The 14,048-nt window shown below is 40.3% G+C and overlaps 2 protein-coding genes across 4 annotated transcripts in view; one reads left to right on the forward strand and one right to left on the reverse strand.

Annotated features, from left to right (window-relative positions):
* Nucleotides 1-5: 5 nt before the first annotated feature.
* AFG2B (AAA ATPase AFG2B) lies at nt 6-5,897 on the reverse strand. Of its 3 annotated transcripts, none has more exons than XR_014934341.1 (8): nt 4,795-5,897; nt 4,177-4,292; nt 3,294-3,452; nt 2,577-2,786; nt 1,937-2,164; nt 1,339-1,473; nt 560-685; nt 6-302 (listed from the first exon to the last, which is right to left on the reverse strand). XR_014934341.1 is itself a non-coding variant. In XM_015872919.3 (8 exons), exons 1-8 carry the CDS (start codon nt 5,857-5,859, stop codon nt 150-152), a joined length of 2,262 nt encoding a protein of 753 aa, XP_015728405.2. In that variant the 5' UTR covers nt 5,860-5,897; the 3' UTR covers nt 6-149. The 3 variants fall into 3 exon arrangements, 1 of the variants encoding a protein (XP_015728405.2); XM_015872919.3 differs by having other exon boundaries at nt 4,107-4,292; XR_014934340.1 differs by lacking the exon at nt 6-302 and having other exon boundaries at nt 1,209-1,473; nt 4,107-4,292.
* A 165-nt stretch (nt 5,898-6,062) lies between these two features.
* Nucleotides 6,063-14,048, forward strand: part of LOC107318738 (uncharacterized) — a 60,465-nt gene continuing 52,479 nt past the window's right edge. The window contains exons 1-2 of the mRNA XM_085515480.1: nt 6,063-6,279; nt 6,896-6,998. Coding sequence (XP_085371606.1) covers nt 6,208-6,279; nt 6,896-6,998 — 175 coding nt within the window. The 5' untranslated portion in view covers nt 6,063-6,207. The remainder of the gene's footprint in view (nt 6,280-6,895; nt 6,999-14,048) is intronic.

Consider the following 14,048-nt stretch of genomic DNA (forward strand, 5'->3'; position numbering starts at 1 on the left):
ACAGATTTTCCAAAAGTGAAATTTTACTGTATTTCATACAAATAGAAAATGGCAATAAATACAGCGTGACAGAGCAGAAGACAAGAGAGACTGCAAAGCTGTCCCATGATCCATTTAATAACACTCAGGCCACATAATTCCTTTAGGATTCAACAAGTTAATTCCTGACTATACATGTTTTCATAGAATTCCAAGTCTTTCATGCTTAAAGATGGCTTCACAGTCTGCAGTGATTTTACAAAGTGTTCGTGTTTTACAGCGGTCACTTCAAGTCCGTTCTCCTGCAACGCCAGCAGAGCAGCCTTAAAAAAAGAAAGGGAATATTAACAAGTGCTTCCTGGTTTTAAGTTGCACAGAAGTAACTGAACTGTGTTACACAAAATCAGACAACAGCACTGTAGGACTCCTGGTATTTATGAGTGATGAGACCAGTGTATGCCCCACATGCAGAATAAGCCGTACTGCAGATGGCTTAGTAATACATATAAATTAGTTCTTTTTCCCACTGAAAGGCCACATTTTATACTTTATTTCACAGATAACCACAAATATTTCTTACCTCCCTGCATAGATTTTCAATATCAGCCCCAGAGAAGAGGTCTGTTAGTGCTGCTAGATCTTGTAGTGACACGTCAGCATCTAATGGAATTTTCTCTGTGCAGACTTTCAGGATGGAAAGCCTTCCCTGTGAGGTGGCACGTATCAATGAGAAAAAGCAAAGCAAACAATTACTCCCACTCCAAAACAGTTCTAAATTTCATGTTAGAACAAAGGAAAACACAGAAAAATACAAAAACAGAATTAGCAAGTTCTTGGTGAAAGAGTAAATGAAGTATTATTAATGGAGATCATATTTACTTTTATGGTTAACTCATATTCACATCTAGTATTCATAGTTACTCATTACTTCATAAAAATGGACTATTTGAGATATATGATTCCATACGCAGCCTGCCTTGGGTCATCTCTTACGTTTTAGGGTGGGGAGGGAAGCTCAGGACAAGCATTTATACCACTGAATATTTACAGGGAACAATAAGGGTTTGAAGAAAGGGCAGCCAACTTCACATGATACTTCCTACAGCTTGTTTTTATGAATAGAGAACTGCCCCAGGTTGTCTGTTTTCTATGAGTAGCGTATCTACATAATCAGTTCAAATCTTTGTGGTACTTAAACTACAAATGTAATCATTCCCTTTTTGGGGTACCTTGAGTTCGGTAACTCATCTCCAGTGAGCTGTGTCTCAGTTCTAAAACACACTATTAGATTGTTCTTTTTGCATGTCGGCAGTTTTTCTCTCTCCATTTAACACCAGGTATGGATTTGTCATACAGCACCTTTAGATCCGAAGGTGGAATATAGATCACTCTGTCTAATCTTCCAGGGCGCAGCAAGGCATCATCCAACACATCTGGTCTATTTGTTGCAGCAACTACCATGATATCTCTGCTCAAAGTCTCCTGAAACTCCAGCTGAGTAAAGAGATGGTATGAAGGCATTAGTGCAACACAGTTAAAACAGAGATAGGTTAAGACATTTGTTAACTATTAGTGACAAAAGGGGGAGGGAGAATAGAAAATGCATCTCTGTATGTAATTATTTTCCTTTCAGTATCAGGACTTTGTTTTCTTGAGATGAAGAAATGAACCTATATAACAGCAAGAATGACACAGCCTAAAAGAATAATCTATGTCAAGCAAGATGATTTTTGTGATACAAAAAGTACACCAGCTATTTCTGTTCATGAGCCTGTGTGGGTATTTGTTCAGTTTCATTGAGGAACAGACCTATAAAAACAGTGAGCAGCATTCAAACAGCATTATATAAAAATCAGAAACGATGATAAAGTAGAATAGCACCTTCTTATTTTTGAACAGCTGGGCTGCACTTCTCATACGAATCATATGTACCATACAGAAAAAGGAACATAAATACCTGTCTTTCCTCATCACTTGGTTCTTCACATCTCCCCTCAAGCTGTAGTTTATTTCCTCTTCTTTCCGTGACTTTCAGTCCAACACCATCCAACTCATTGAGAAGAACAGACAGCACCCGCTCTGAGACACCATGGCCAGTTTTACTGTGCGATCGAGATCCCAGGATAGAATCAATTTCATCCAGGAATATTATTGCTGGAGAATTTGCTCTTGCTTGGCGGAAAACCTGATTTTTAAAATGAAATGTTAATGTACACGTTCTTTCAGATAAGGTGAATCCACCTGTTTACATATAGTCTTACTTAGGGATGAAGACTTAAATTTATTCACACTCAAAAAAGACACATTCATCCAAGAAGCCTCTCCAGCTTCCATTCACTACAGGCAAATTCTGCCTCTGAATTAAATTCTGAAGTGAAATGAAAACAAGAGGGTAGAAATATTTTCAAAGCTGAAAACTGGCATCATGTTAGGGCTAGACTTCCTGTCCACACATACAGGAAACCATAAGTTAGTAATCAATCCTAATCAAATAAGAGTTTTAACTACCATTTTTTCAAGAGCAAAATGCAGACCTGTCTTACAAAAAAAATCAAGCAAAAAGAATCTTTACACCTTATACAAATTGGAAACTGTACCTGAGATAAAATCTTCTCTGAATCTCCAACATAAGGTGAGAACAGTTCAGCACCACTTACAGAGAGAAAGGAACAGTGACAACTTGTGGCCACAGCCTTCACCAGCGTGGTTTTGGCACAGCCCGATGGCCCGTAGAGAAGAACACCCTTTGGACGAGACAGGCCCATCCTCACAAATGCCTGAGGAAATTTCATGGGCCACTCCACACTCTGTCAACACATAAACAAGGGATGAAATTCTCGGTGACAGAACTGAAGATCAAAGACAACCAACAAAACAGCAGAGCACAATACTCCAACTCTTTAGTGCATATATTAATTTGAAAGCAACGCAGAATGCTAATTTGGTCTTCCTTGGTAGAAAAAACACAAAGCCACCCTTCTGGAGCTTCCCTCTCTGTCTCAAACAGAATAAAAGGCAATTGTTGAATGATATGCAAGAGCCACCTCTGGCTATACATTCAGAAATGGACTGCTGCAGGGTTTACCAGGTACTGGGAAGCAGAATAATTATTTCATTGTGTTATGCTTGCTGCTCCTATCTTGAGATGCTAAATTATTATAGTGCTTGTCATTTAATGTAATTGAAAGTAATACTCCAAATAAAATCTAGAACTATGAAATTTGCATGATAAAGCACTTCTGCAACATAACACAGAACAGTTTGGAGAACAGGTCAGCAGAAACTCTCTTGACCTAAACGCATTTACACCTTACCTGTTTTAACTTCAACTTCACATCTTCAAGACCACCAATCTGCTCCCAAGTGACGGGTTTACACTCTTTGAGTCCAATTGCACTTCGAAAAGAGGATGGCTGAATTTTTTTAAAAGCTTCTTGGAAATCTGACATGTTAATCAGCACTTCAGCTGAATCCTGAAGGAAAACACAGTGTATTAGCCACATTTTCACATCATAATTTATAAAGCTTTATTACTACACAAAACACTTCACAAAAGGCCAAAGACAGCCATAATCACTAAACTTCCTACCCTAACAAGCTCCAACAGTGTATACACAAAGATGTAACAAGACAGAATATACACTCTTTGTGGCAAGATCTTATAAGGAAAGAACAATTTTATCAGACTTGTGTGTTCGACAGAAAATTACTTTTCTCCCTAAATCACAGCTCCAACTAAGTTAAACAGATGCTAATTCAGGGTTACTATACACGAATTCCCATATTCTTTTAAATAATCAAAAAGGTCCAACATTCATAACCCTCAAGCAGACTGCAAGTTCCAATCTTAAATGACAGATGCAATAACAGAAGTATTGTGATATGCTTTACCAAGGAGCCTGCAGTTCTCGTGGCAAACAGCCCACCTACTTGTTGATTATTTTCGTTTGCCCATCTCTGTCTTCCCAGGATACCAGGCTCAAATTATTTCACTATTTTCAATTACATTTATAACACTTTAACTTCTGAATTCCTCATCTTGTTCAGATTTTCAAGTAAAACTAAGTGCTAATGGAGAAAGGGTGTTAGATAATAACCACGACTTTCCTCTTGATTTACAACCATACCAAGGAGCTGTGGAACACAGCCTGCATGGCAGCTTCTCTGCAGAGCGCTGTAAGGTCAGCTCCAACGTACCCAGTTGTCATCTCTGCCAGTTTAACCAAATCAATGTCTGCAGAAATGGGCATGCTACAGGTGAGCATCTGCAGGATGGATCTCCTCTGCGTAAGCGTCGGGGTCCCAATAATAACCTGATCCAAAGAAGATGAAATTTTCAATAGTTACTTCACCATATTCCTGTCATTTTGTCAACCTGTCCACGCAAATTTGTCTCCACTTTAAACCAACTACTAAGGATTTATACATACTTACATTACAACCAAAGAATTTAGGAGAAACTTAATAATAGATTACAGATATTTAAAGCATCTTTAATTTATGCCTACTTTCCAAGTGAATAGTTGTATAATCAGTTGTTCATAAGACACTATGAGTTACTGTCCATTAAATCCTGTTTTAAGGTAATAGAAACATCTGACTTAGCAATAAGGTTATTATTTCATTGTTCTCAAAGGCTGAATTAGATAACAGGTTTATTTAATTGAACACGTTATGTAAAACACAAGCCAAAAGCAAAAGCATCCTCCAGGCTGACTATGTGAACTGCGGGCTTGTCTTTACTAACCAGCCCCATGACACCTCCCTTAAACAGGAAGAAAAGAGGACTGAGCATGGATAGCAATGTCTGCTTACTTCTCTGTCAAACCTGCCTGGTCTTCTCAGTGCAGGATCCAAGGCGTCAGGCCTGTTTGTCGCTGCCACAACGACCATCCTGTCCTTAGGACCGACACCATCCAGCAGCGTTAGCAGCTGAGCCACAAGGCGATCCTCAGGAGCGCTGTTGGAACTCCCTCGTTTTGGGCACAAAGCGTCGATCTCATCAATAAATAGAAGCGTGGGCCCTTCCCAGGACATCTCCCTGCCCTTCTCAAAGACACGTCGCAAATTCTCTTCGCTTTCTCCCGGCCTGGAGCCGCACAGCGCTGGGCCGCTGATGCACAGCAGATCCGCACCCACCTCTCTCGCCACCGCCTTCACCAGCAGCGTTTTCCCCACGCCTGGAGGGCCCACCAGCAGCACCCCATTGGGGACGGGAAGCCCCAACTTGTTAAACGTCCTTGGGAAGCGGAACGGCAGGTCCACCATTTCTATCAGAGACTCCCTCACATCGTCCAGCCCCGCCACAGGAATTTTTGCTGTCTCTTCCGTTAAGAGCCTGTACCGTTCTAACGCCATCACCTCTTTAATCGTTACATTTGTCTGCGGGGTTATCAGCCCGGCCTCCTCGGTCGCGGGCTCTACAGACAGGATCTCTATGTGCACCACGGGAGTGCGGACATTAGGGCCGACGGTAACAACGTAGTGAGGGGAGACGTAGAGGTTGCTCAGCAGGTCCCGCACCGCCTCCTGCAGCCCCGCATCCCGCCTGGCTGCCCCGCCCCGCAGCACCACACGCACCGCAGCTCCCCGCAGGCGGCGGGCGGATAGAGGCTGGAAGCAGCCTAAACTCAGCGACAGCCCGCGCAGCGCTGCCAATGTCAGCCCGGTGCTACAGGCCGGGTCCGCCTGCACGTACCCGTCCGCCAGGTCCGGCCGCGGCCACGCGGTGCACAGACAGCACCCGGATGGCAGCGAGATCCGCAGCGGAGCGCCCAGCACGACCCCGAGGGACGAGAGGGCGGCGGGGCCCAGCCGGCACCGCTGCGTGCCCTCATCCCTCGGGTCCGGAGGGAGCAGCCTGAGGGACACGGGATCCATGGCGGCACGAGCACGCGCCAACAACCGCCACGAAGGGCGCAGCCGCGGCCCCGCCTCCCCCCACACAGAGTCACAGAATGAGCCGGGTTGGAAGGGACCTCAAGGATCATGGAGTTCCAGCCCCCTGCCTGGCAGGGCCACCAAACACACACCTGTACTAGGTCAGGTTGCCCAGGGCCCCATCCAACCTGGCCTTGAGCACCTCCAAGGACGGGGCATCCACAACCAACCCTCGCACCTCCCCGCCTCCCCTCACACATCCCCGCCTCCACGGAGCACTTGGCAGCCGCCTCCTTCCCGAGAGCCCTGCCCGGCGTTACCTTCACAGTAGCGTACGAACCTGCTGGGATGAGAGAGAAAAGCATCATCGTCTGTGAAATCTGCAGTGTGCGTGATTTCAGTCCAGCGAGTAGCTTAATTGTGAGTAAAGTAATACGCACAGACTCCAATTGAGACCCCACACACTGTGATCACACGGGGCAGGGAGGGATGCCCTGCAGGACAGGGCTGTCAAGGTTTGTTCCGAAGGCTCCTGCAGAAAAGCATAAGGAAATCCTTCTGACGGTGTCCTTTACCATGGCCCTGTGTGAGCCAGTACAGAACAGTAACCAGTACGAACAAAAAGAGGCAATCTGAATGTTGTTAGCTCAGCTAGTTCTAAATACTTCATAGGAACTCGTTATAAGGAAGCAGAGCCCCAAAATCATTAATACAGCTTTTTGAAAGTGTGAAAAATCGCCTTGTTTTGTTTTGTTCTGGTAGGATGAAAACCTTATTTAAGAATTTTTATGGGAAGCATTGCTGAATGGCTGCCCTGGATTGGAATGTGTACCTTTGAGTAGCCAGTGCTCCCAGAACTTTTACACACCCTAAATTCACTCCTGACAAACAGATCTACCACCAAAAATCTAGTTTAAACTGTCAGTCACTCCCCAAAATCAACAAGAAGACCAAAAGCAAAACAAACCCAACACGATTTTCACGACATTCACTAGATGGCAGCTGATCTTCAAGAATGACTCGTTTCTAATTGCAGATCCAACAGATCCAAGGGAGCAGTCATCAGCAATTGGAGAAATCGAATGCTGCCCATCATTGTCTTTGCTGTGTTTCAAATATCACACTGAAAATCCAGAACAGTGAGTGTTCAGATCATTTCCATCTTCATTTCCCTGTTTTGTTTTTTTTTTTTAATGTTCAGTTTCTTGCTGCTAATTTATGGGGAGGAGTGTTCCCTTATTGTTTGCTTTCATACTTCATGGAGCTTCTCTGGCAAAATGTAAATGCCATATTGTACCTATGCCAGATATTGCACATTTAAAACACCATGTTCCATTATAATAAAACTTCATGGATAAATTGTAAAGATATTCCTAAAGAAGGATGGGAATGATCTCTTTCATGTCTGCATGGTTTTATGGGAGGGCCACCCTCAATGTGTTTACTTAATTTTCCATTGAGAATCCAGTCTTGTATCTTTATATGGAAGAGATTCCCTTTGCAGTTAGCAGGAATTCTGGACGTGCAAGCCATGTGATGTTGGGCCCTATATTTTTCAAAGAAGGGTGTGGAAAATCTCTGACTACTGTCAGACAGCTATTGTGAGGCCATTGGAAATGAGGAATCACATGCTGTACTTGCAGACTAGGGCACCGTGTGAAGGCAGAGCATGTAATCAGAAGTTGCACATTGATTATTATTTTAAATAAACCCTAGATGGGATTTGGATAGCTTATTCTGCTGAAGCACTTTATACTTACAGCCACTACAACTTCTGCAACTTTACCATAGGACTTGCTCTTCTATAAATGTTGTTCTTTACTTTTGGACTCTGATTACATGTGGAATTCTACAGATTTATTTCTACTTCTCTTTGAATTATCAGAGAATGTAATAAACTTTAGCAAGGTTAGAACATCTGTTTAACGGTATTAAAATAATTGCTTCTAAATGCCATAGGACAACTTAATTTCTAGCTCCTAATCTCTGAAGTGCCTTTAAAAATGTATTCCAGCATCTGAAGTTCTGATGCAGAAGAATGACACTATATTCTATTACTTAGTACATTTTCAGAGAGCTTTGCTTGTTGATTATGGAGGTTGTCAGGCCTGCTTCTCTGAAGATTAACCTGATGCATCAATGCCTTAAAGGAAAAAAAAATAAGATCTTTCACATGAGTATATTATGCATGGAGTAAACAAATGCTGCCTTATGTTTAAATAAGTGGATGGTAGGCAGTTAACTTTATTGCTGTTATGTATTTGCAGTGAACTGGATAAGCTGGTTTCTTTTATAAAACAATAGGCTGGCTGAAAATGCTTATGTAGCTTGTTCAGTTTAATGATCATTGTATCACAGAAATGTACTGCTGGGAAAACTATTCTGTCACTGCTTGGAAATTCAGTTAGTTATAACTTACTTCCCTCATTCTTGTTTTGGTGATTCACATGAAAACATATTAAAATGTTAGAATAGTTCTAAACTGCATGAGATTAAGCAAATTCCTTCACATGCTTTCCTTGTTTTCTCTTGTAAAGAGGATGAGAACTCTAGGAGAGGTAATAGTAGGATTTAGTTTTATATATATTTATATCCATTATACTAATCATACTCAATATACTTGATTAGAGATAGTTTTGTTAATTCCCAACTCTCAGTAGCCTTTTGTTGAGAAGGTTGGAAATGAAAATTTATAAAGCTGGCACTGTAGCCTCACTTCCATAAGGATACATGCTCACTGCAGGAAGAGAATGAAGCATACTGTTTAGACAGAAATAGAAAACAAACATAAAAACAAACGCAAGTAGCCTAACTGTGGGAGATGGACAAGCACCTTCAACTTCCCTAGGAATCTGAGGGCTTGACACTACCGAAGGAATGCCAGTTATGTTGACAAATCTGACTTCAGTTTATTACCAGTAATTTGATACAGATATACCACATACAGTGGTGAATCTTGATTTCTGTTAGCCTATTGTGTTGTGAACTAAGTACAATGTATTTGGTTTTTCTGCTGTACCAATTGTCTTTCAGGCATCAAGTATACTACAGTATTAATAGAAGTCATCTGTGTTCCTTAAGAAGAACAAATAGCAGCCTAAGTAGAAAGGGACCAAGACAGCAAAGAAAGGTCAGAAATCTGGAACAAAGTTTTTATGAAGTGTAGTATAGAATAGGAAAGACAGTCTGAAGAGAAACCTAGTAGTCTTTTGGACAGAAACCTGTGTTTCTTATGGGAAGGGGTATGAACGCTTCTACAGATTTTATTGGAGTATGAAATATCAGAACTGCTACATATTTTCTTCATGTTTATTCTCAGTTTATACTTAAGCTCAAGAGAAGCTTCTGAAATCCTTGGAGAGACAGTCCATCTGCTGGTAGGAGCGGTTGTCTTTTAGCGGTATTAGTTTTTCCTTCTGCCTTTGGGAGGAGTCTTATGCCTTCAGCATTCTTCTTTCCTAAAACAAAGATCTTGGAACACAATCATGCCCAAATATCAACATTTTTTCCCTTGTCATCATTGCTTAAAATTAGATAAATTATTTTGGGCTTGTATGAATTGTCACTTGTCTGTGTTCTTGCCTTTCTGTTTCAAGGTGCCTTGTTTTCACTTCTTGCTGTTTCCTGCTAATTACCACCCCAACCTTTGATTACTGAGCTTACTGAAGTGAGATGATTATGATTTACAGGGGAAGTGGGAATGGTTGCGACATGGCCAGAAGAGTTCCATGTCTTCATGTTACTGCACAGAACATTCTCAGAGAATTAAATGCTCTTTTAAAACATACTGACTTTTAAGTGCCAGCAGTTAAGTAATGCATCCCAAGTGCTCATATGAATAGTAATAAAAGAAGGTCATAGCAGGAAATTTCAGTGGGTTACTTCCTTAGCTTATGCTAGGCCTGACTATGGAAGTGAGACTTTTTTCTTTAAAGAAGTCAGTGTTGAAGGGCCGTCCAAATTCAAAGACTAAGTCGTGTTGCTACACTTATGGATGTGAAGCCCAGTGGACAGGACAAGAGTGGTATGTGGATGTGTTACTGCTCACACTGCACCATCTTTGGCTTTGTTTCTGCTTGTGCTTTTAGAACTTTCATTAAGCTCTGTGGGCAGGTAAGTAATGGAATTCTCCTTGATGTGTTGCTAGTTTAGTTTTTCTTTAATTTAAATTCAGATACCAAGTAGCAATAATTTGAATGTCATCTGTTCCTGTTAATGAAATTAGTGTAATACGTGTGCAGGTTGTTTCCCTATTGTTTCACATGGGTATTATTCCTGTCCTGTTATAAAGTTCAGTTGTTAAAGTTCAGAACAATGAGTATTGCAGTTACTGAAATAATCCTCCTGACTCAACTAATAAGCTGTGTTTACTGGTTCATTATCACAGTGATTTTTCAGGTATTCCATCTGACAGAGATCTATTACTGTCCAAGCATCAGAGATTATTTTGAATCTAAGGCCAAACCAACTGAAAACAACACTTCTAGTTTTAGCTTCTTCCAAAGGAAAGATCACTTGAGAAATTCAACTTCGGGTGTTCAAAACTGGGATTTGAGTGCTCTAATGAAGTTATAACATCACTTTCTTGTGTAACAGAATTCCTTCTATTGAAAAATAAACCAGCGGTCTCAATAGTTAACTTTGTTTGGTTTTTATTGTTCTAAAAATCCTTTGTATGGGCTCCAAGGGACTGAATCTCTGGCCGGGATTTATCTAAACAACAAGTTATTAAATGGAAAATTGAAAATGATGTTTTACAACTTTCCTACTGTTTAGTGTAGAACTCTGGGGATGTCCAACGTATCTCGTTGGCTGATATTTCAGAGAACATTTTGTGAAATTTTGTTACTGTTTTTGTTGCTTTGCTAGGGCAGGGCATTGCAGGGAAAATGATGAAGTAGGTAACATAAGTCATGTGTATACACTCACATCTAAAAGCTGGTTTAAATTGTCAGTCTCTTGATGAAAACTGGGCATGTTTTGCTTCTCAGACTGTAGTACTGTCACAAATGTTTTGCTGTTCTGATGAAAGCATCTGTTGCTTGCTACAGCCCGCTTTTCCTCCTTTATAATTTTTGAGAATGACAGCTGTATTTTTCAAACACCTAACAAATGTCACCAGTATACATGAGCCTAGCTGCACAGAAGCAGGACGTCTTGGCTGACAAGTCTGGTATGAGCTGACTGCCTCCTGGCAGGCAAGAGGGCAAGCCACATTTTGGAGATTGTTAAACCCAGTATGTCCAGCCAGTCAGGTGAGGTGATTCTCCTGCTATTATCTGCTCTAATAATTTAAAGGTTTTGATTACTGTAAGTGATCAATAATGCGATTGCCTCATTTACATCAGCTTTCAGATTCAGGTGACCTCTGTTCTTTTGCAAGTATTGTGGACATACCTTATTTTTAGAAATAATTGTGGTGAGGATTTTTTTTTTTTTCCAGTAGAAAATATTGTTCTTTAACTTTTTCTGAATCCTGACTTCATCCTGTGTAATAACAAATAATAATAAGTAATAAACTTATTGCAGTAATGCAGATGCCATAATCTGACTATGATCTTAATTAACCTTTTCACTGAAGGGACTGCGTAACATTCTGCTGGGTCTGCTTTGAGATCTTATGTGGTGCTTTAAAAGTGCTTCAGGGAGTTAGCTAACTAAACCTATGCAAGAAATTATTTGATTCAGATACCTGCCTTGTTATTTAGAGATCCCTTCTTAATAATGTATTCAAGTAAGAATCTCTTTTGAAGAGCTATGGAGGCTGGAAGTGTTTGCGAGAGAAATACTTCCCCTTCAAAGTTTAAAGCATCTGTTTAATTTGTGTAATGAGTAATTACTTTGAATTGGAAAGTCAGAATTCTAAGAATATTCTTCCAAACTCATTTGGGGATGACTACTTTACCAGTCACCAACAGTGAAATATATACATCTTGTATTTTTGTTGTCATACCAAAGTAAACAAAAGCAGACAAGAAAATGGACACTGATTTTTTTTTTCTTTTTTTTTTTTTTTCTTCTTTTTTCTTTTTTCCCATCTATCAAGCTAACCACATTAGCTGATGGGTAATCTGCTACATCACTCAAATTGCTCTGGCAACTTGAAAAATGTCTTGAACTTTGCTAGCCTGAAGGCACTGTTTTATTTCCAGAATCGTTCCCAAAGGAGGTTCCTGTTGAGAGTCGCTTCAACTGTAATTGAATGTAGTACTTAAAGTTTGTGAAAGATTAAAGTTTGTGATTAAAAAAGTAATAAAGTCACTTGTCAAATAGACTCTTGTTAGTGGTAGGCAGCTGTTTGTTACCATTGTGCTGAACTATGGTCTCTAAAGCAATGTTAGGGAAATTTACCTGCTGGGCTTGGTGGAGCTGCATCCAGCCACAGCAGATCCCAATTTGACTTCACATGTCCTTGTATGTGACAGCAAAATAAGAATATACTGATCTCTGAAATAAATTGGTTAAAACATACAGTTCTTATTGCATAAAGATGTAGTCTTAAAAGTAGTACTAACAAAGTTGTTGGTACATCAATATTAAAATTATTGACACATTAATACCAGCTTGTAATCATTGCCATCTTGCTGTGTTTGTTTGAATAAGACAGGTTCTTTAATTCAGGAAGTTCTTGGCAAAGTTTGTGCACTTCAAAGAAAGAAAAACTGTATGGCATCTCAATTTATCTCAAAGGAAGCCTCTTCTGCGGGGAGTCCTCCAGAACCAGAACTTTCCAGACAAATAGCTTGCAAGTTACATTTAGCTTTTAACTGCACTATAGTTCAGAGTCCGGTTTTGTAATCCAGTGGAGCAGATGTGTAGCTCAGTACACTTACTGTGAAGCTGTTTTAGTGAAAATGTCTAGAAAGTATCCTTAAAGTGTATTAACTTGCATAAATTGTGACTCAGGAGTTCATACTTCTGAGACAAGTGACAATGCTGTCCCATAGATCCAGAGTACTGAAAGTGATGGTTGAAAGAACCTGAAGGTCAGTTCTTTTAGTTTGGGTGATCTAAGTAGATCCCGCTATTGAAACAACAGTCAAAAACATAGTTTCACTTCTTTCCAATCTTTTCTGAATGGGAAGATCTCTGTAGAAACACTTTTCCCCTCACATGTAAAGTGTGTTTTATCCACTTGATTCTTCACTTTTGAAGCTTTTTTAGTCTTTCAAAGCTGCTGGAGGTTATGTTATTCATATTTTCCCTTAAGAAAACAATCAGACCGTCTGATTCAGTTCAAGGTTTATACCAACTTTACCAAACCCAGCAGGAAGTTGAGATGTAAGGACAAAATCTTTGGCATTCTATTTGCTCCACTGCCTAGTTACAACTTTTTTTTGGACAGTAGAAATAGCAGCTCAGTTGGTGATAAAGCCTTAGAGAATTTGTGTGAGAAATCTCTCTGACTTCAGTGAGAGCTGGGCAGAACCCTGACAGCCAATCCAGGAACAACGTCTGCATTGCACATAGTAGTACATAACCATTCATATTTGCATGAGGATTGTGAAGTCCCTGTGTAAGTGGCTGTGTTTAGTTCTCAAATTGTTGTCTGCTGATCAAAGTGTTTTTTCAGACTAAATGCACTGTTTTAAGTACATGCTCTGGTATAAAGTTTGCTCTAGACTTTGAGGTTTGAATGTCTAGGTAGAATACTTGATGTTTGTGAACACAGCTAGCAGTCAAGGTTTTATTTTTCTGTTCCTCTAAATGTATTGTCCTCTATTGGATGGTTAAATTTTTTCTTGGTCCAAAATGATACTGCCTTCCAAAGAAGAAACTCTTTTTGAGAGTTATTAACAGGGAGATGAAGTGATGGAAGTGTTTCCATGTATTGGCTTTTCAAAAGGAGCTGAGGATCTGCTTTATTAATTATGTGGTTAATGGAAGGAAGTGACTGAACAGGGAGAAGGAGAGTAATTAGCTAAATGGTACAAACGTTGTATGAACACCTACCCAGAGGGTGTCTGTTCTTACTACAACTCAGGTTTGGGGCTGAGTAGGTGCAGAGTCTTCCAGGTTCAGATTCTCCTGTGTCTCTCAACTTTTTACTGGAAAATGTATCTGTGCTACATAAAATTACACACTTCAGAGTAATTTACATACTTTTGCCTCTGTGGTGCATTGCATTATCTGAGACTAATTTAAAACAGACCTTTCTGAAGTCATATTTCAGAAAAATTAACTTAACA

Source organism: Coturnix japonica, chromosome 14 (genome assembly GCF_054131305.1).
Source record: "Coturnix japonica strain WE chromosome 14, WE-NBRP24, whole genome shotgun sequence".
NCBI lineage: Eukaryota > Metazoa > Chordata > Aves > Galliformes > Phasianidae > Coturnix > Coturnix japonica.